The following is a 21,097-nucleotide window of genomic DNA, read 5'->3' on the forward strand; positions in this document are numbered from 1 at the left end:
CCCCCCTTTTCTGTTCAGGAACTCAAACCATGTGATCCTGTCTACCATTAAACCATCTTTCCAAGCAGTCTCCATGTTTCCAGTGTCTTTTTCCCCACTTGGAGCTGAACCCAGAAGGATATTTCTTCCTACAGGGGCAATATGCTGACAATACATAAACTGCTTAGAGAGGGCTGTGAAGCACTATGAAGCAGTATATAAGTCTAAGTGCTATTGCTTGGATGCATAAGGCTGATGGATTGCAGTGTTGGAAGAAATATTCTTCTGGGTTCAGCTCCAAGTGGGGAAAAAGACACTGGAAACATGGAGACTGCTTGGAAAGATGGTTTAATGGTGGACAGGATCATGTGGCTTGAGTTGCTGAACAGAAAACGGGTGAGATACAGCGAGTCGCAGGTTTTTATGCTCTCCCTGGCTTTGAACTTCCTGGGGCCCCGAAAGAGTATCCTGATTGGTTGTCAGACTCCCAGGGGGTGGGGGTCTTAGCTAGCCTTGCTGGATGATGTAATCTTCCCAGGTGCCATGTGGTGAGTTTCTGTTGCTATTGTGTTGCAGATTATGGCCCATTAACAAAGGTGTGTGTGGGGGAGGCAGGAAGCTGCTTTATCTTTAAATCATGTTTCTCTATATCTCATCCATGGAAATATAATATTCTGCCTTTTTAATATTTCCTAAAATATTTCATTCTTCCAGGAAAGGGGTGGGTGCTAACTTCCTACAGCAGGAATAGGAAGTTGAAGTTGTTCCAGAGCTCCGGGTCCCAGCAGCAATGCCAATGGAGGGGGATTCTGGGAAGTTTTATCTGGAGGCCCATAACTTCCTCACTTCTAGAAAGGAGCTCTTCATGTCTATCCTAAATTAAAGTAATGTCTTCCCATGCATTTTGGAACTACAGGATAGAATAGTCCTTGACCTACAACCACCCATTTTGAAAGAAGTGACTTAAAACCAGTCCTCCCACTTAAAACCATTGCAGCTTTCCCACTGTCACATGATCAAAATTTGGGTGCTAGGCAACCAGCATGTATTTATGATGGTTGCAGCATCCTGGGGGTCATGTGATTATCATATGTGACCTTCCCAGCCTGCTTCTGACGAGTGAAATCAAGGGGGAAGCTGCATTCACTTAATGATTGTACAATTCACTTAACAACTGCAGTAATTCATTTAACAACCATGGCGAAAAAGATTGTAAAACTGGGCGAGACTCACTTAGCAACAGAAATTCTGGTCTCAATTGTGATTGTAAGCTGAGGACCTTGTATTGACATTTGATATTTGAACATTTAGAACAGGGTTTTCTAAAGGGGAGGTCTACCTCTTTTTAAGAGATGCAGAGAGTCCAGGGGAGGTATGAAGAACCTTTCAATTACATAAAACCATCTTTTCCAAAGTTTCATAATATGTTTTCATTAAGAGTATCTGTAGCTCAAAGTTAAACTGTGAGGTCCTTGATGCTGTCTGTGGTTGGTTGATTTTTTTGCAGATGTTTCATTAGCCAACCAGGTAAAATAACCAAGCTCAGAGAGCACCAAGAACTCCATTGTTTTTACTGTTGTGTCCATTTTGCTTTGTGGATTTTTAGGGAAGTTATATACATTAAAATTACAGTAAAGAGAGATGTGATGGCAAAAAGTTTAGAAATCCCCAATTTAGAACTACAACCAGGTTATTAACTTAAGAACTGAGAGAGAGAAAGAGGGGGGAGAGAGAAAGAGAGAATGAGAGAAAGAGTGAGAGAGAGAGAGAGAAGGGGGGAGAGAAAGAGAGAATGAGAGAGAGAGAGAGTGGAGGAGAGAGAGAGAAAGAGGGGGGAGAGAGAAAGAGAGAATGAGCGGGAAAGAGTGGAAGAGAGAGAGAGAGAGAAAGACGGGGAGAGAAAGAGAGAATGAGAGAAAGAGTGGGAGAGAGAGAAAAAGAGAATGAGAGAAAGTGGGAGAGAGAGAGAGAAGGGGGAGAGAAAGAGAGAATGAGAGAGAGAGAGTGGAGGAGAGAGAGAGAAAGAGGGGGGAGAGAGAAAGAGCGAATGATCGGGAAAGAGTGGAAGAGAGAGAGAAAGTCGGGGAGAGAGAAAAAGAATGAGAGAAAGAGTGGGAGAGAGAGAGAGAAGGGGGAGAGAAAGAGAGAATGAGAGAGAGAGAGGGGAGGAGAGGGGGGGGAGAAAAAGAGAGAATGAGAGGGAAAAAGTGGAAGAGAGAGAGAGAGAGAGAGAGGAAGGAGAGTGCCTGAAGGACCCTATCCTGTCACTGGGAGTCAAGGTGCTTCAGCAAGCAGCGCGCTGGATTCGTATTAGTGGTCTGTGAAATTTAAAATTATGAACTTGGTGGTCCCTGAGGTCCAAAAGGTTGGGGACCCCTGGTTTAAGGGATATCATGTTAAATCTGCATTCACAAAGGGGATTTAAAAAGTAATGAGCCAGATAGTTGGGGTTGTGAAGTCAAAATAAAATACTTTCTCTTGGGAACCATGGACGTTCTTACACCTGGCTGGAGGAAGGAGGAGTGATGTCACCAGATCAGTGGATGCTGCATTGTTTGGGCCATGTGACTAATTATTTGGGATTATGGGGTGGGGGGGCGACTTTCACTTTTAATTACTGGCTTAACACTTTTTTAAATGTTTTTAATAGGTTTGTTATTGTTTTTTTTAACTATGGGGCCAAACGCATATATATCTTTTTAACTGTATTTTAATGTTTGTATTTATGTTTTTACTTTGGCTGTGCACTGCCCTGAGTCCTTCGGGAGAAGGGCTGTATATAAATCTGAGAATAAATAAATAAATAAATAAATAAATAAATAAATAAATAAATAAATAAATAAAGTGAAAACTGAAGGACCAGATATGCACCAATATGATATTTCCAATAAATATCATTTATTGGAAATAAATATCGGAGTTTTGCTTACAATGGATCTATTACTCAGAACCATGACAAGGAGGAAGTTATTTTATATCTCACCTTTATTATTTTTTTACAAATAACTCAAGACAGTGAGCATGCTTGTTGCCTTGAGTTACATATAAAGCAATAAAGTGAGATAAAAATCTAAAAATAAAATAAATGATGGAAGCTCCAATTGCATGATTGATGCCACATTGCTTTTGAATATGCAGTGGGCTGCCATTTTTACTTAATCTTTATGTTCCACTCCTGCTCAATGACCTGACACCAGAGTACAAAATATGGGAACAAGGAAATCCCATAATGGTTCAGCAGAAGCAACCCAGCTCCATTTTGATGACCTGCGAATTACAGTTCTATTGACTGCATATGCCTATCCGCTGAATAATTAACTTCACAGGTGATCTCACCTAACCTGCCAGGTTAACTAGCCTGAAATACGTCTCCTGCTGAAGATGGTTGTGGCCCCTTTTTGGATATGCTTGTCTTTATTTTGAGGTTGTTAGCCAGATTTATCATTTTATTCCCTACCTATTCTATTTTTATTCTGACCTGTTTGAGCTCTGAGTTGCCCAGAGCTGTCAGGATGCAAATAAATAAATAGCCTCTGGTTGATTGGTATGATGGGTAGACAATCAATGTCAATTGATTCCCTTAAGAACCTCAGCAGGTGGTAGCCCCTAGCCATCCATGTCTGGACTCAGAAGCTAAACTTGGTTAGATGGAGATGTCCAAAACCTCCAAAGGACCAGTGGGGACAAATTCTTTTCATAAAGTTATGAGAAAACTCCATGTGTTCATGTAATAACAAAAAGTCAAACTTGACTCAATGGAGCCATTCCTTTAAAGCAAGAATATTGAGTTTAAGACCTGTGAATTTCAATTCTCAGAGTTCCCCAGCCAGCACTGACTGGGGAATTCTGGGAGCTGAAGTCCACAAGTCTTAAAGTTGTCAAGGTTGGACACTCCTGCTTTTAACAGTCATTAAACTATGGGATCACATATTGTACTATGCCATTAAATGATGTGCTTAGTCTTGGCATAGAGCAAGGCTGGCTGGGGAATTCTGGGAGTTGAAGTCCACACATCTTAAAGTTGCCGAAGCTAAATATCCCTGATTTAGATAATATGCCTTGCTTTTTAGTTTGTTCTCCGTTGCATATTTATTTATTAACACGTAAATGTGAGCTTTCCTTGTTCCCAGGCCATCGCAATCTTTGAGATGCTACTAGGCACCTAACAAAATCAGCAGTTTTAAGTATCATTTTGAAATTATACAGAATCTTAGGCCAACTCAAAATTCCACCCTTCCTACAGCCAACCAAAGGAGAAATATACCAGCTCCAGCCTCCTCAATATTACCATTAAAATGACAAATACTCTTTACATTATTTTGTTAAACATTGCCTTCTATTGAATACTAAGTTTCTCTGCCCTGAAACTTCACACCAAAGCAAAGGCAACTGACATTCTTTTGGCTGATAAGTTAAATCAAGGAGAAAACATGTCATATCACAAGATTAAAAATGGGAAACAGAATTCACCCTCCTCAAGCTGCACGTCCCTCATAAAATTGTTGTTGTTAAGAAAATTTGGACATTGTGTGCTAGAAATGCTGGTGAGAGCTGTAGGAAAAAGATGGAAGAAAAATAGGATAAATATAAAAGGCTGATATTTAGAGGAGTGGGGAAGAGACAGGCTGTTAAGCTTTGTGATTTAAAAAAAATAAATGTATGAATTACTTTTCAATACCTAATATCCCTTTTCTAATATTCCTTTGGTAGCATATATACTGTAAAATAAAAGTTCTCAAATCTTGTACTAGTACTTTTCATTTTGATCACCCTAATTTTTACTGATGTAGAGAGGGAGGTGGGAGAAGGGATGCTTCCCTTAATGTATGTTAATTATAAAAATGTATTTTCTGCAAGCAAGAAAAGTAGAAATCTTCTTTATCTCAATAAAAGGGGGATATAGAAGACAGGGGCCTATAGAAGAATTAGGGGATAGACCTCCCCCCCCCCAATGTTTATCCTAGGCCAGGGATGGGCAAATGTGGCTTTTACAACCTGTGGACTTCAATTCCCAGAATTCCTGAGACAGCTTGGCTGTCTCAAGAATTCTGGGACTTGAAGTCCACAGGTTGTAAAAGAGCCACATTTGCCCACCATAGAGCCACATAGCCACCTAGGCTATGTTATGCTGTCTGAAATTGCCCTCAGTGGCACAGGTGTAAAGGACAAAGAAACCATGCTATGTGAAAATTAAGCTGAAATGGTGTGGGTAGGAAAATATATATATATCATCAAGAGTTGTTTTTAATTGATTGGTTTACTGGTAGGAAAGTAAAGTCCTTATTTATTTTCAATGACTGCTAAATCAGATCATTGCCAGAAGACACACCTGGCAGAGAATTTCAGCATGAGGTAACAGTAACCATATGTCCTTTATTTCAGGAAGCTGAAATATGCATTTTTGTACACGTTTTTTCTTGACTTTGTTCTTGAATTTTCCTTTGTAAAACGAAGTTATAGTTACCTTTTTTATCCTTGAAGGGAAACAGTAATAAGGATATAATAAATAATAGTAGAATTAGTAGAAACTTGTTATTCTGCAACTATTCGGTTCCTGTAATACATATATAGCCTTTGTATTTGTATAATACACATATATTGTACCTTTATATCTGTAACACAAATATATTCTTATTATTTATTATTATTATTATTATTATTTATTGAATTTGTATACCGCCCTACTCCCGAAGGACTCAGGGCGGTGAACAGCCAAGAAGATAAAATACATATAATACAAATGTTAAAAAACCATTAAAATACAATTAAATAAATTGGCCCAGAGAACAAAATTTAAAACACCCCACATTTACAAGACAAATTTAAAATTTAAAAAATTTAAAAACAGTTTAAAAGAGAGGTTAGGCCAGGCCGGCCGGCTGGAATAGGAATGTTTTGAATATCTTTGTATTTGTATCACATATATTATGTCTTTATATTTGTATCTCCTATAACAAACATATTCTGTTATTAGGCCTCTGTAATGTCGTCTTCTTCCTGTTTTTCTTGTGCCATCTAAGAGCATGGTACCGATCTCAGTTGGAACTGCAGACATCATCTGAGAGATAATTTACACTTCAGCCCTAACTGATACCTTTGATCTGTATAAGCTGGTTCCTTGCAGAACCAGGGGGCCAAATGAGCAATTGGGAGAACAAAGGAATGCTCAAGAAAGAGATAACGCTAATTGGGAGGCTTCTATTCCTTTGCAGGGCAACAAGGAATACACAAATCTAAACTAGGAGGCCAGAATTGGGAAACTAAGCTGACGTCTCTGAGGGTGTAAAAAGGATGCCATATCTTACCCAGGGTGTGGCTATCTCCTCACATGCATTGTATCTGTATGTTCTGGATATAGTCCCACCCAGTATTTTGTTTTTGGCCATAAATAAAATCTGCTTCTTTCTGCAAACCTCGTCTTGAGTCTCTCTTTTTGGCATTCTGGAGACTCAAGTATATTTTGGGACCTTACATCCTTTAGGATCTCTTTGTCCCTTTTCATATTTGTCCTTTTTTTTTTCCAAGAAAATATACCAGTACTGTACATATGGTCCATATTGATGTGCATTGAGACAGTTGCCAGGGGTGACAAAAAAAGGTTAGTTTTACAACTTGCTTCAGAACCCCTCCCTTCCTCTGGCACTCCAACCTCCTCATTTAGCAGGCAAAGATTACAGAATCCCTTCCTGAAATGCTCCTTTTCTCCCTTTTTAGGTGTGTATGGACTTTCAACAACAATTGAGCCCAAAATTTATGTTGCTAAGTGAAACATTTATTAAGTGAGTTTTGCCCCATTTTACAAGCTTTCTTGCCATGAATCATTGCAGTGGTTAATAACATTGTTATGTGGGTCTGGCTTCCCCATTGACTTTGCTTGTCAGATCACAAAAGCTGATCACATGGACACTTCAATTGCCATAAATATGAATTGGTTGCCAAGCATCTGAATTTTGATCATGTGACCATGAGGATGCTGCAAATGTCGGTGTGAAAAATGTTCATGTCACTTTTTTCAGTGCTGTTGTAACTTTGAATGGTCATTAAATGAACTGTTATAAGTCGAGGACCGCCTGTATAGGAAAATTTTAGGCTGACCGGTCCTTTACACAATGGGAACCATACAAACACAACGTAAGCAAGCTTTATCCTCCTCCTTTTTTGTTTCATTAACATGGAATTTGCCATCTACTGTTATTCTGATGTCTCACAAACAGGCGTTCCTCATTTATGAGTGAATGTAAAAATAATAAAAGTAGGATATAAATAAATAAATAGGATTTCATGAGCTGCAACTCACTTCATAAGATACAGAAGGTGGACTGAGTAGGATTCTAATTGGGATGACTGGGTGAGGCAGATAGGGTAAAAAAGGTAGGTTATGTGCATGCAGATCAGATGTGGGGCAGATTACTAGCATTTTATCAATTGGCAACTTCATGAAAAACCCAATATTTTTGCTGAGATTGTGTGGGTGCCTGAAACCATTTAATGTTAGTTTAGAATTTACCAAGTCATTGTTAAAGTCCCTTTGGGGCTGGTAGGCAGGGGTCTTTCAAAGTCCACTCTGAGCTATTTAAATGTTGTTTGGACACTCACAACCTAATTTCCCTAGATACTGGGCAATCTGATGGTAGATGAAACAGGAAGGCAGTAGCTACTGGCCACCATTATGTCCACATAGCCCAACATCATTATTGGTTGGAGCATGATTTGACCTTGTTGGATATCCAGAAAATTTGAGTTCAGGGACACATATTTTCTCAGAGCAAATAGAAGCCTTGGGACATCACAACAACATGGCTAGGAAGTACAATCCCTACATCATGCAAGGTAGTGCGATATGCAACCTTGAAGCTGTTGCTGCCATCAACACCACCTATTAAAGGACGTTGTGTCAACAACATGAACACAGTACTCTCTGTTGCACCAGTTACCAGACAATGACACTTGTGGTGAGGGAAGGCTGCTCAATAATCATTCAATTCCTTGGCAATGTGAAGGACTGATAGCCGGACAGAGATATCAAAAACACTTGCTCCAGGTGTGCACCTAGGCTAAAACTCAGGCAACTTCTATTGTCTAGTGCCAGTGCAGGATGACAGCTCCAATATACAGCCCTTCAGATGTTTGTTTGTTTGTTTATAAAATATATAGGCTGCCCATCGTACCTAAAGGTAACTTTAGACGGCTGTAATCCATTTGTTGTGCCTTTCGCTGAATAGCCTGATTTACTTTGACAATATAGAATTGGTTATAGTCCAATCTAGGATTCCTTAAGACCATTCTTAATTGTACTGCACTAATTAACTGTACACTAAATAAAATCACTTGTACTGCTAAAAAATATAGTATTAATTGCTATCTTCACTAGAAATCAGGAACCTGTGGATTCTGTGTTTCCAATCACATCCCAAAGTCCCAATTGTAAAACCATAATAAATCTCCAATTGGGCCATACAGGACTACACTTTTTCACTGTCAGTTGATCCAAAATGGTTGACACTATTGTGAAAGGGTATGTGGTTCTGATCCTGAAATACAAATCCTACGCAGTAGCCAAATCAAGATGTGCAGTAAACTACAGACTACCTTTCTGAATGTATATTAAAAATATGTACACACATCCCTGTAAAAAGAGAACCAAAATGTAAGACATTTCAATATAGCTAGTCTCAACAACCATTGAACAATCAGCAGCAACCAGTGGTGCACCACTGGAAAACCTGAAGGACCAGATGAGGGACAGATCATGGGAAAAAATTATTTTGACATGAAGAATCAATACCAACTTGATGCCACATACTCACTTAAGGTCATGACAATTTCGGTAAGCACATCCATTGGGAAGGACACTGCCTATTACTTCTAGTTATTGGGTACTGGGGTGAACTGGTAGTTGACCAGGGGTGAAATCCAGCAGGTTCTGACAGGTTCTGGAGAACCAGTAGCGGAAATTTTGAGTAGTTCGGAGAACCGGCAAATACCACCTCTGGCTAGCCCCAGAGTGAGGTGGGAATGGAGATTTTGCAATATCCTTCCCCCAGGACTGGGGAGGGAATGGGGATTTTGCAGTATCCTTCCCCTGCCAGGCCCACCAAGCCACGCCCACAGAAGAATCAAATAGAGATAAAGAGGAAATGAAATCTCTGTCAAGGAACCTATGGCTGTAATAATTCCTTTGCTCCCCTCCATAAATATACAATTCGTTAATTGTTTAACAAAGCTAAGTTTATTAAAAGACAAATAATGGAATGTCAAAAATATAAGAATGTGCATAATGTTTTCATAAACACATTATTTTGCAATCTACAAAGAAAACAGTTTTTATAAGGCTATTTTTTTCAAAGAACAATCTTTCTCATTTTAAAACAACTATTTGCAAAATGTCTTTATAGGCACTGCTGTGTTACATATACAATGGTCTCTCCCAGTTTTTAATATTTCCAGCCTCATTTAGAGGCCAAGCCAACTCTTAACCATGTTTAAGATCTCCCAAGCTAACAGTAGCACATCCTGCTCTTTGCAGGCAGAGAAGGCCTCATGAGGAATGGTGGGTAAAGCGTGGTATTTGGGATACTGTGTTATCTTGTCATCCACGCCGTGCTCCCTGAGCAGCTCTATCTGCTCAGGGAGCTTAGCCAGCTCACACCCATAAGATGCCGCCTTGTCAGCCACCTTTGCAAGAGAGAGATTCCTCTCAAAGCCACCTCCCTGGTTGTACTCAACTGCTGTCAGAGTCTTCTCCATAGCCCGGAAAACCATATAAAGCAGCCATTCAGTGCTGCCATTTCCAGCAATGCTGGCTGCTACCTGCAGGTCACATTCTGCTTGACGGAGCCAACGCTTTGCCTCTAGGAAACAGTGCTTTGGTTGTGATCTTGAAGAGTTTGGTCCACGTTGATGGTATGACCAGAAATTGTAATTGCTGCATCCTCCTCCTCCTCCACCACCACCTCCACCTCCACCACCACCACCTCTTCCAGCTGACCTTCGGCCGGTAAATTCATAGTGCCTCTGTTGATGTTGATGAGCTTGCTGATCCCATTCACTCCAGCAGTCTGAGAAGTTTCTGCGATGGGATGTGCTACTTTTGGATCCTCCATCGGAGCCATTTGACCACATTCCCTTCTCCATCTCCTTGATCTTTTCTTTAAGGTACTTGAAGAGTTCGTTAGCAGAATCTTCTTGGCCAAGATTTTTATCTGGGTGGTAACACAGATATAATCTTCTAAGGGCTTTCCTCTTCTCCTCTTCTGAAAGTCTCCAAACTTGAGCTAGGCACTCATCTATCTCTTTCTTGACCTCCCTCAGTGGCCGTTGGTGCCAATGCTCATTCATATCTGGTCTCGCCATTTGGGCAGCATCAGCGGAATCTATGGGCAGCATTACCATTTTATTTGAATTGGAGACTGGCTTATTTCTCTTGAAATGATACAAGTCATAAGCAGTCACTTCTTCTTGCCGACCTCCTCCCAAGTCAATGCGGTATGTTTGTATTTGACCAGCACCATTCTTCTGTGACTCAAGTACTTCAAGGACAACAACGTACAGGTAATGCTCTTTGGGCTGGGAAGAATCCAGATAGCCCACATAATCTCCCTTCACAAAGGTATGCAGAATGCTCATATCCAGGCTGTCATACCATTCCTCAGGGATGTCTTCTCCTGGAGGAGGAAGGCTATAAGCATTTAGGTTTGCCTGCTGATACAGGGGAACTCTGTGCTTCTCTAGGACTGCAGCGATACATTTAGGTCCTTTGCAAACTAAAATCCCCATAAGAATCCCCATAGCTTCATGATGAAGTGTTTCTCCCAAAAGCTTATTAACTTCAATGGCTAGAATTGAGGAAATATATACTCCCTCTTCCACATCCATGTTTTCCTGGTGAATAAGGTAAATCTTTGTCTTGTCATCTGGCATTGTTGCAACATGCACTGTTTTGTCATATTGACTTCCCTCTACAACTTGCAAGTTGTAGACCATTACAACGGAGAGCTTTTCACAGCAGACCACTTCTAGCTGATCTGGAGAGAAGAGTCTGTTATTCATGCCTTCTATCTCCTCTAATTTACTCTGCCATTTCAATAGTGCAATCAGCGCATTCTGGAATTCAAGAGAGACCAGAACTTCTTTGAATTTGTTCCGAAACTCACAGTGTTCCTGATAGATGCACAGTTTCAGAGAGGACTCTTCTAGTTGATCTTCAACGATCTTATTGAAATGCATGGGGCGCAGGTTTTTAGGTAGGAAGCGCAGAAGATTCCACTGCTTATACTTGTCTGCTGATATGGAACATTCAGAGAGATCGACCAGAAAGCGAAATGTGTTTTTCAAAGCAGGGGGTTCTTGGCCAGATGAGTATAAACTAAATACTAAAGTGTTTGATGGATATAACTTCCCATCAATGCAAGGAAGATAAAGTTCTTGCAGCTTTGAGAAATCTATTGGCTTTTTTGCTTCTTTTAGGAGCTGGAAGAGAAACTGAGTAGCCCTGAGCACTGCTTTAGTAAGATTGGGTTGCAGTTTCATCCGTTCCGTAGTCTCTTCTTGGATCCTGGCCAGAACACTGGCATAATGATAGATGGTTGCCTCATTTTGCACTCCAAACTTCTCAAAGACATCTATATACGCCCCTAACTTGGATGGCAGCTTGTAGAGGTATGGCCGAAAGTCACTTGAGTGCTGCAGGTGGACTACCACATTTTCTGCCTCAGCTACTTCATTATCCTCTGTCAGTATCACAGGAAGTCCTGTAAGGGAAGTCACATCTATTTCTTCCTGTTCTGACAGGAATTTGTACATGTGTTTTAGAACTTCTGCCCGAGTTTTCTTTTTTTCTAGGTTATCACAGGTCACTTGACATACATTGCTCAAATTTTTCAACACCACTTTGGTAGGTAATGTGCATATCACACCAAGTTTTTTTAAAACAGCCCTATCTTCTTTCCCTATATAGCCATTAAAAGAGAAAGTAACTGCTGAAGTCCAAAAGAGTTCAACCCTTTCTGAACAGTACAAAGAACCGTGCGGTGCCAGTGGACCTTTGCAAGGAGCGTATGGCAAACGAAGGCTACACAGTTTATCATTGATGACACGCTGTACAAGGAAACGGATCTTGGACAATTTTGCCAGGAAGGAATTAGACAGGTCATTTCTGTTTGCTCTGGAAAACAGGTATTCCAAGAGTTCTTTACTTTTTTTCCGGACATTTTCAGAAGTGGCACCATTGTTGATTGCCTCTTGTTCAACCTGGGCAGCACATTTCAAAAAGTCTTCCTCAGAAATCACTTCCTGCAAGCCCAGGTCCAATAAAAAAAAAGTCACTTCCTCCTTTCTGATTGGATGCATTGAATCATAGAATCTCTTTGGTACAAATCGAGCGCCCAATCCCAACTCTTGAAAAATGACATTATCCTTATAGAAGTATGATACAAGACACAGCACATTGTTCTCATCCCGAATGAAGGCAAAAGACTTGAATGTTGATATGACATCTGCTTTCTGAGTCTCATAGTCTTCATTATACTGTGATTGGATCCTGAACAGCAACTTCAAGGCTTCCAGTACTTGGACTTCAGGAAGACTGGGTACCCTAGGCAAAAGCAGCATAAACTGTTGCAAGTCATTCATTTCTCCAATATCCAAGCATTCGCTCACCCTTTGATTCAGATCGGTGTCCTTCAGTAAAACAGTCCTTGCATCCATTTCATAAAGTTTTGTAAAATTCTCACAGAGCTTTGGATTTTTGGATACCAGGCGATACACTTTTTCATATGAAACTAATGATACATATTTTCCTTGATATGTCTCAAATACAGGCAAAGCTTTCAGTTTTGCTAATAATCCTTGATTGTTTAGCTTTTTAAGATCCTTACAGAAAAAAATCAAGAGTAAATCAAAATCCCTGCGTTCGAGTTTATCCCAGCATAAGCTACTGTGGATAGACAGTTGCTCTAGTACTACCATAGGTTTTTCGATCTTCAGCAGCTCTGGATTGATGCAGGATACAATTAACTCTGCAGGCAGCAGTGAGTTATCTATTTTGGCAAAGCCCAGCTTACCAAGAATTTCACAAACTGAGCTTAAGTTATTAGGCATCAACGTACCAAGGGATTCAAGAGGAATCAATTCATTGGAATCACAGACAGGGAGCAGAGTGCATCCTCTGAAGAGGGCAATAAAATCTGCAAATAACTGGTTCACTTTTTCCTCATTATCTGACACACAGATTTGACTTTTAAAGAACTTCCACACTTTCTCTAACCAGCTCCTCTGGAGTTTGCGATCATTGCCCCAGCTATCCGGTGTCAGCATCTCCTGGATGTAAGCCACAGATTCATCTAGAGTAAATTTCTTCAGGAACCCCATTTCTAATAGAAGCGGATTTAGACGGTAATTTACAAAGGCAGAAAAGCAGTGCTGACGATGCGGGAAAAGCTCAGAAGCACTATTATTCTGATAAACAGGTTCTTGTTGCCTGAAACATCTCAGCACATTATCATTGGTTACCAGTAATGGAAGTCCTTCCACGTAACTCATACCACCAGAATCCAGTCCACTTAGAGAAAAGGTTAGGAGGGCAAAGCAATTGGAACGATTCTTTAGAGGAGTTTCATTTAGGGAGCATGGTAAGAAGTTGAGCAGACTTTTCAAAAAATGACAGAGGAAATGAGAATTGAGAGTCACTACATCAATTTCTGCCATGACAAATTGCTTATGTATATTTTGTAGCTGTTGAAAGGCAGGGACCAAGCTCATACCCAGCTCCTGAAGAGTGCGCTCAAGAAATGAATCCTCTATTGTATTCTCCAGGAAATAGGGGCCTCTGGTGGAAGCCTCTTCTTTGGGCGCACTCCAATACACAATTATTGTTTCAATTCTATGTCTTTTTTTGTAATTAACATTTCTCTGATAGACTGGCAACAATGGAAGCTGGTCTTTATGCATCAGTTTATACAGATGGATCACTAGCTGCTGCCAAACGGTGGGTACATCCTTGGTCACAATTGGGAAATATTGGAAATACTTCCAAGCAAGATGATTATGACATGCCTCCAGTGTGTGGAATTTCAGTGGCTCACTCCCCAGTGACTGGCACAGGTTTTGAAGTAACTGGCCATATAAAGGGGCCAGCAGAAACTGCATGAGTAACCTATTCCAGGTTGAACTGACATCCCCTTCACTGCAGTCCTTCCGCAAGTCACGCCGAGCCGAATCAACAGCAAAGTTCCCATTGACATGGATGGGAAGGCCTGTCCTTCCTGGCAGAGGCAATGTGCAGAAAGCTCTCCCACACGCTTCTCTACTAAGACAAGCAGCCACACCGCCGTACGGAAGTAGCATGCCCTCTATGGTCTCTGTGCTGTCCATTCCAATTTGCCTTCCAACCCACCAGATGCTGGGATCACACGAGAGATTAGTGCTGATCTTCATTTTGTAGAATACAGTTACTGGTTTGCTCATCTCCAGGCCTCCTGCTGCAGCTGCCTGTTGCAGATGTTTCTGGTACTCGAGCCTCCCAGGCTCCCCTCCTTCAGTTTCAACCCGCAACAGCTCTTTGGGTCTCTTGTCTTTCTCACCCATAACAGAGAAAATTACAGTGCGAATGTGATTGAGGAACATCATGAGGCATTCTGCATCCTCTTTAAGAGCCTCCAGTATATTCTCCATATCTGCCTCAGACACCGAATTCTTGCTAATAGGAGAGGTGGCTGCCCCTGCAGGAGTACGCAGGGGCAACCGGAAAACTGTGCCGTGTTCCAACTCAAACACATCAGGCAAAAAGGTGTCATAAACATCCAAAAAGGTATCTCTGAAATCTTTTGTGAGGTTGTACTGCGCACCAGCTGAGACCTCATCGGATTCTGTGAGGTAACGCAATGTGGGGTCAAAGACACATAGTGTTCTGTCCCCTGTGACAAACGCAGGGCAGTCTGTCAAATGGAAAACAGTGTTGAATCCCAGGCCGTATTTTCCTACAGCATCCCGCCTTCCGCCTTTGCCTCCACAGCCTAAGCGCTGGATCCCCTTAATATCGCTCATTTGGAAGGTCCGGTTGTTATAGATGCAGAGGGCTGGGCCTTGAAGGGACTTCCACTCATCGCTGAAGACACGCTCTGTTGGATGCTGGCGGCGATCCCAAAGGAAATGGATGACGCTCGCACCAGCATCGTCAGCGTTCTGCAGCAGCTCCTTCAGCACATCCTGTGAAGAGGAATACTCCCGGAGGAGGTTAGACAAGCGGGTACATAGGTCTTCCTTAGCTCCAAAATCTGTGCCCCAAACAGAAAATTTCTGGATCCGACACATGGACAGGCGATGGCTCTTTCTGGTCAATATGCCGCAACGTACAGCAATTTCTCGTGGAATCATACTGTGGCAGAAGAGTATTCCACTCTCACATTGAAGCCATGCAGTATCATCAAAAAACAGCTTAGGCAACTGTCGTAGGACTTTGTCCTGGTCTGGGAAAAACATTTTCTGGGACAAGTAAGAATCCAGTAGTTGATTTTCTGGCAAAACTCCAGCAAGCCCTGTATTTACCAACCTAAGTACAATTTTTAGTTGCTCCTCAGAAAGAGGCCGTCCAGATGCATCCTCAGCCAGGGTTTCCAGGACAGAAGCATAATCATCCAAGGTAAATATGTCTCTCAGACCGATACACTCCCACAGATCCTTTTGTTGCTGGTACTCCTCAGGCAATTTGAAGAGGTATGGAGTAGCGTCAAAAGCCAGGTTGTGAGCCACTTTAGACACTGGCACAAAGCCAGCACTGACCAGGACGAAGGGGAATGTCTGTGCCCTTTGTTTCACCTCTACCCTACTTTGATTGTTCCGGACTACATCATTCAGAAAAGCATAACAATTTTGTGTTATCTTAGCCAGCTTTTTCTTGGAGAGAGCATTGGAACAAAAGGATGCTCTCTCCAGTTGCTCTAGCACTGTTCTTACGGGTGGTTTGTATTTCACTCCTAGGAATTCCATTATCTCCTTAGAGAGCTTGGAGCTTTCCCCAAGAGCTTCCTTGTCCAGGATCGGTTCAATCAAATGTACCAAGGAATTCTGCTTGTGGTGGTAAATCTCACTGGGACGGCAGATTTTACACATATTCCCAGGAAGCACTGCCGGCAAAAAGGGAATATCTCTAAACAAAACCTGGGTAGTATTTCTGGAACTTTCCTGGAGATGGTCAACAAGGAGATCCAAGATACAGCAGACTCTCTGGCATGCTGTGTCGGGGTTCTGATGCCACAAAGCTTCCACAGTTCGGGCTCTGCTTATCAGTTCTTCCATTGCCACCCAATCTTTGGTCATGCCAAGATGTTCCAAGCGCAACAGCCTCTCCGGCTTCAGAAACTCTTCACCCATAGGAAAGCAGCCATCATCAGGACTGTAGAGAGGTGCAACACAGCCCTCTGGGTGTACAAGTTCTTTAATAGTTTTCAGCGCTTCATTTGGAGTAGTAGGAATGCAAGGCAGGGATTTCAGGTGCTCATTCACCCTGGCATCGTTCATATCTAGGGCACGAAGAATCAGGGCATTACGATCAGGCGCTGCAAGCTTAGCAAGATTGGGTAAAACAAGCTCCTGAAGGAACCGTGCCCAGTTATAAGTGTTTAGTGCAGAGCTGTTTCTCGAGGTGCAGGTGTTGAAGCTCAATTTAACTTTCTCTGGAAGAGAAACTGCAATCTGTGGTTCTGGTAAGAGTAACGAGAAGGCTCTGTCTGCTATAGAACTCAGTTGTGTCTCACAAATGACATCATCATCCAAAATGCAAGCATGATTAAGTGGGCGCCATTTTTGTCCATCAGAGAAGAGAACTGGCTGCTCCCCATTTACTCCGTCGATTAGTGCTTGATAGAAGGCTTTGGCTGCTTCAGTGAAAGGGTACTTGATACTGTATACATCAGGCCAAAAATCATAATACTCATAGTCCTCCAGCAGTTCTTGTTCGTACATGTCTCGGAGCTGAGTTAGGGCCCCAAGCCATGCAGCTGTCACCGAATCTCGTAGCAGTGCTATATTCCACTGGCCCTTTTCTGTAGTGTCCCAGAGTCCTTTGCGATTGCTAAGCACGGCGAAGGGGGCTGTGAGATGCAGTGGGAGACCTGATTCAATGGGAAGAGGTAAGAAGCAAAAGGCACGGCCTTTAAAACCATTTATATCTGGGAGCCATCGTCCAATGGTGGTACTAGGCCGGAGTGGAAAGGCTACTCTAGCAGAAGGAGGCAAGAAATGGATACCCTTTTTTCTTCCCTCTCTGAATAGTTCCTTGGCTTCTCCAGTAGCTGAGCATGAATGGAGCAGAAAATGGTGGATATCCACAGCTGACTGCCATGTTGTTCTCAATCGGATAAGGGGAAAGCCCATCTCATCATTCAGTACTTCTCTGCTTACTGTCGCCAGTGGCTGGGCAACTTCTGGAGAACTGGAACCATGTGGAAGGCAGGAGAGTGATACCTCCTGCACATTGTGTAGGAAAATCAGCAGGTACTGGGACATCTCCTGGAAACCAGTTTCTAGTCCTTTGATCCGGCTGGGTCCAAACGGCTCAGGGCAGATCTGAGATTCTTTGGCCTCCTGTTCGGTGCGGAAAGGCAAACGGATCAGAGTGCCTTGGTATTTCTCTCCAATTCGACATCCAAAGATCCCTCTGAAGGGCCAAAATTGCTCTGGAAACGAAGCGGCGACTGTGGAGGTTAAATTCAAACGGATGCCTGGTCGGGCTGAACCACGGATATGTTTTTGTAGATGGGTGACATTGGGATCAAAGATGAGGACGGTGTGACCACTGAGAAGGAAAGGGACATCAGTCATGTGGTAGACAGTGCAGAAACCTAGGCCAAAGCGACCGATCTTGTTCTCCTGGTGCTCCTTGGTGGCTGCACCTAGTTGGGTAATGTTGGAGAAATCTGCCTCAGTAAACAGTGCATCGTTCTGGGCCCAAAGGGCTGGGCCTTGGCAGGCAGCCATGCCAGGATCCAGAAGTCCTGTAGTAGTGTTATGCTGCCGGAGGTCTATTAAGAAGCGGCAAGTCTGAGCACCAGCATCTTCGGCATTTTGCAGCAGTTCCTGAAACACGTCAGCATCCTGGCTGTACTCCCGAAGGATGTTACGGATCCGGAGAGTGATGGGCTCTGAAGGCCCCCAAGCCTCAAACAGTTCTAAGCCTGACAACTTGGTACTCAGCATCTCCACCCCAAAAAAAGCAGCTGTGGCAGAAGAAACGGCTTCATGCACCAAAATGGGTAAATCTCCACCCAAATCAGCAAGACGGGCCCGATCCATGTCACAATACAGTGCTGAACTGGCAGGGCGAAGAGCAAAACCAACCAAATCTTTGATTTGCACCGGTATAAGCATTTCCTCTCCCCCGTGGTAACTTTGATTGCTAAGCCAGTCCAAGGCAGCGATGAAGAGGAGTAATTCAGATTGCGTACCGCCTTTTGGTCTGGCATTGATTTTTTCTGCCAACTTCCGAAGAGCCTGGTCTACATCTTCCTCGCTGGGTGACTGCTGGACACCCCATTTTGCAAAAAGCTGCTTGTATTGTTGGAAAGCCGGAGGAACTCGTGGCATCAGGAGTGCAAAGTCCAAATCGTTAGGAAAGGACAGAACCACGTCTGCTGGCCACGAGAAGCCGTTCCCATTCCACACTGAAGGGCATGCAGGTGGATGCTGGAAATCAAAGAGATGCTGTTGCATGTGTTGATAGATGCTACACAACTTTGCAGTTATCCAGGGAGTCTCTTCAGAGCAATAGGCTTTTACCAGGTCAGCTAAGTTTTCCATCACCTTTTCTGGAGGTGGTGAGCTTTCCAGGCCCAATTTTTCTGCAGCATGGGACCAAAAAGCATTTGTCAGTCCCATCACCTGTCCTACAAGAGCCGCATATCTCTCCGAGCGAATTGATTCAGGAGCTAGGAAGACTCCAGCTGGCCCACGTTTAGAGGAATTGATGGCAGGGACCCAAGGCAAGGACCTCAGCTGCTCTAGCATCTCAGTAGATAAGCATGACAGTAGAGGACTCTCGTTGCAAACCCGGATAAGGGCCTGTGATTTGGCCCTGGCGGTTGCCGTTTCACTTACATTCACTTCCCTTGCAGCGGTTATGGCATCTGCTGGAGAGACAGCACTAAGATCCGATTTCAGACCCAGCGTACGAAGGATTCGCAGCACTGCTTGCTCCCGAAAGGGCCCTTGGGGAAAGTGCCTGGGTCTTAATAAAGCCAGCAATGTGTGGTTCTCTGGGTCGTAGAGATGACAGGGACGGAGCAATTCTGTCGATCCACAATCCACAAATGGAAGATCACGGCACAAAGCTTGTAGTTCTTGGCTCTGGCTAAAGAGTGTGTCTCCGTTGTGCAGTAACCACAACATGAATTGCTTGGCATCCTCAGCCCGATTGGCATAGAGACCCTTCTTCATTGCTCGGACACACAGCAGGCACAGATCCGGCGTCCCCAGAAGCTTTCCACGGATTTTGAAAAGCAAGTTTCGTTCAGCTTCATTGCGACACAAGAGCACAGGTTTTGGGGTCAAGAGATGTGTAGGCACAGGTGGGACCAAAGTCTTTTCTAAAGCCAAATAATCCTGGGCTGATACCAAGCCTGGCTTGGAAGGAGGAAGAAGAGAAGGCATCTTGGAGAACAGTGGCAAATTACTGAGGACTCTGGTATCTTTTTGAGAAAATGAGGCAGCCGTAGAGAGAAAAGTGCTCAAGCTTTCAATCTGGCAGGCCGACAAAACTGTCAGGTGATTTTCTACATCTGCTAACCCCAGATGGACAAAAGCTTGCAGGACATTGCTAGGTGTGGGTTCTAGAACATATTCTTTCAGCTGGTGGTGGGACCAATTGGAGTCCCAGTTCTGGATCACAGTGCAGCCCAACAGTTTCAAAATGTTAACCACTTCATCTGGCAAAGATTGCCCATTATGCCTCTGGAATATGAGGGTAGGGTGAGGCAAAAGCCGGGCCAATGGAATGACACTGGGAGAATTGTGCAGAGGAGTCAGTGGTATTATTGGGCATCCCTTGAAGGGCTCCAGGGAGGAAGCACGGTGTGTCAGGAAAGTCCAGAAAGCAAAAAGCCACTCAAGGGGAGGTTCCCTGGGGTGCTCAGTGGGCCTCCAAATAACAGGAACAGATTTGTTGCCCACCCAATCTCTCGGGAGAGCTCTAGGAAGATTCTTCTCAATGATGGCTTGATTTAAGGAGATCAGATTCTTGAATAACCCTAGAGAGACAAGAAAGACACAAGGATCAAAAACCAATGTTTGTGCATCTCTGTTGGAGGAATGTCTGTGGAGATTCTCAGTCATCCAAGGTCACGGTTGTCTCAAAGGTGCTTTTTCGAAAGGCAACTGGACTTCGGTTTTTTCCTTGAAGAAGAAATTTTGTCTCTCCTTCAAGAAGTTTTATCAATTCTGCCTGGAAGATGGAAGGATTTGTTCTGACATCAGAATTAGTTCTGAATGGTTAGTTTTTTCTTCAGAATTAATCCTTCCTTCCTCTCCCCCACCCCAAATCCAATCAGAACTGATGAAGCTTCTTGGATAAGAAGCGAAACATCTTCCTCAAGGAGAAAACGAAGTCCAGTTGTCTTTTGAAAAAGCACCTTTGAGACATCTCAGCTGGAGCCAAATTGCTACAGAAGTATTTTTGGTCTGTACTGAAGGCTCTATCGCAGAGGTCTGTGAATGGTTTGAGATCACACTATCGTCAGAGCACTATGACATGCACTCTATGCCTGATCCAAAGCGGATTTGACAGTCTCACATACTTAAAGGACCTCTGAAGGCAGTTTGTGGCCATATGTCAAAGCATCTAGTTCACTCTACAACTGTCAGATGGAGTTGTTAGGATATGGTTTGAGCCTAACTATGTTGTCCAGGCAATATAAGTGAAGTGAAACTTTAATCTGAAAATGTATTATGTGACTTTAATGCTGAGTCATGCTGTAATTAGATAATGACTGGTTGTGAGAGTATTTAAGCAAGGTATTGTAACATGTTCAGTTGCTGCTATGATATGCTGCCATTGATGATGAAGCTGCTATACTACGCTGCCATTGTGTGTGAAGATGATGAGATGATGAAGCTGCTATGATAAGCTACC

General features: G+C 42.9%; 1 protein-coding gene across 2 annotated transcripts in view; it reads right to left on the reverse strand.

The window, feature by feature from the left end:
• Positions 1-9,320: 9,320 nt before the first annotated feature.
• Positions 9,321-21,097, reverse strand: part of LOC148113939 (sacsin-like) — a 35,759-nt gene continuing 23,982 nt past the window's right edge. For both annotated transcript variants that reach the window (XM_087891819.1, XM_087891820.1), the window contains exon 8: positions 9,321-20,216. In XM_087891819.1, the coding sequence (XP_087747945.1) occupies positions 9,433-20,216 (10,784 nt within the window). In that variant the 3' untranslated portion in view covers positions 9,321-9,432. The remainder of the gene's footprint in view (positions 20,217-21,097) is intronic.

The sequence above is a fragment of the Pantherophis guttatus genome, chromosome 4, assembly GCF_059756535.1.
Source record: "Pantherophis guttatus breed Tessera chromosome 4, ASM5975653v1, whole genome shotgun sequence".
In the NCBI taxonomy this organism is placed as follows: Eukaryota; Metazoa; Chordata; class Lepidosauria; order Squamata; family Colubridae; genus Pantherophis; species Pantherophis guttatus.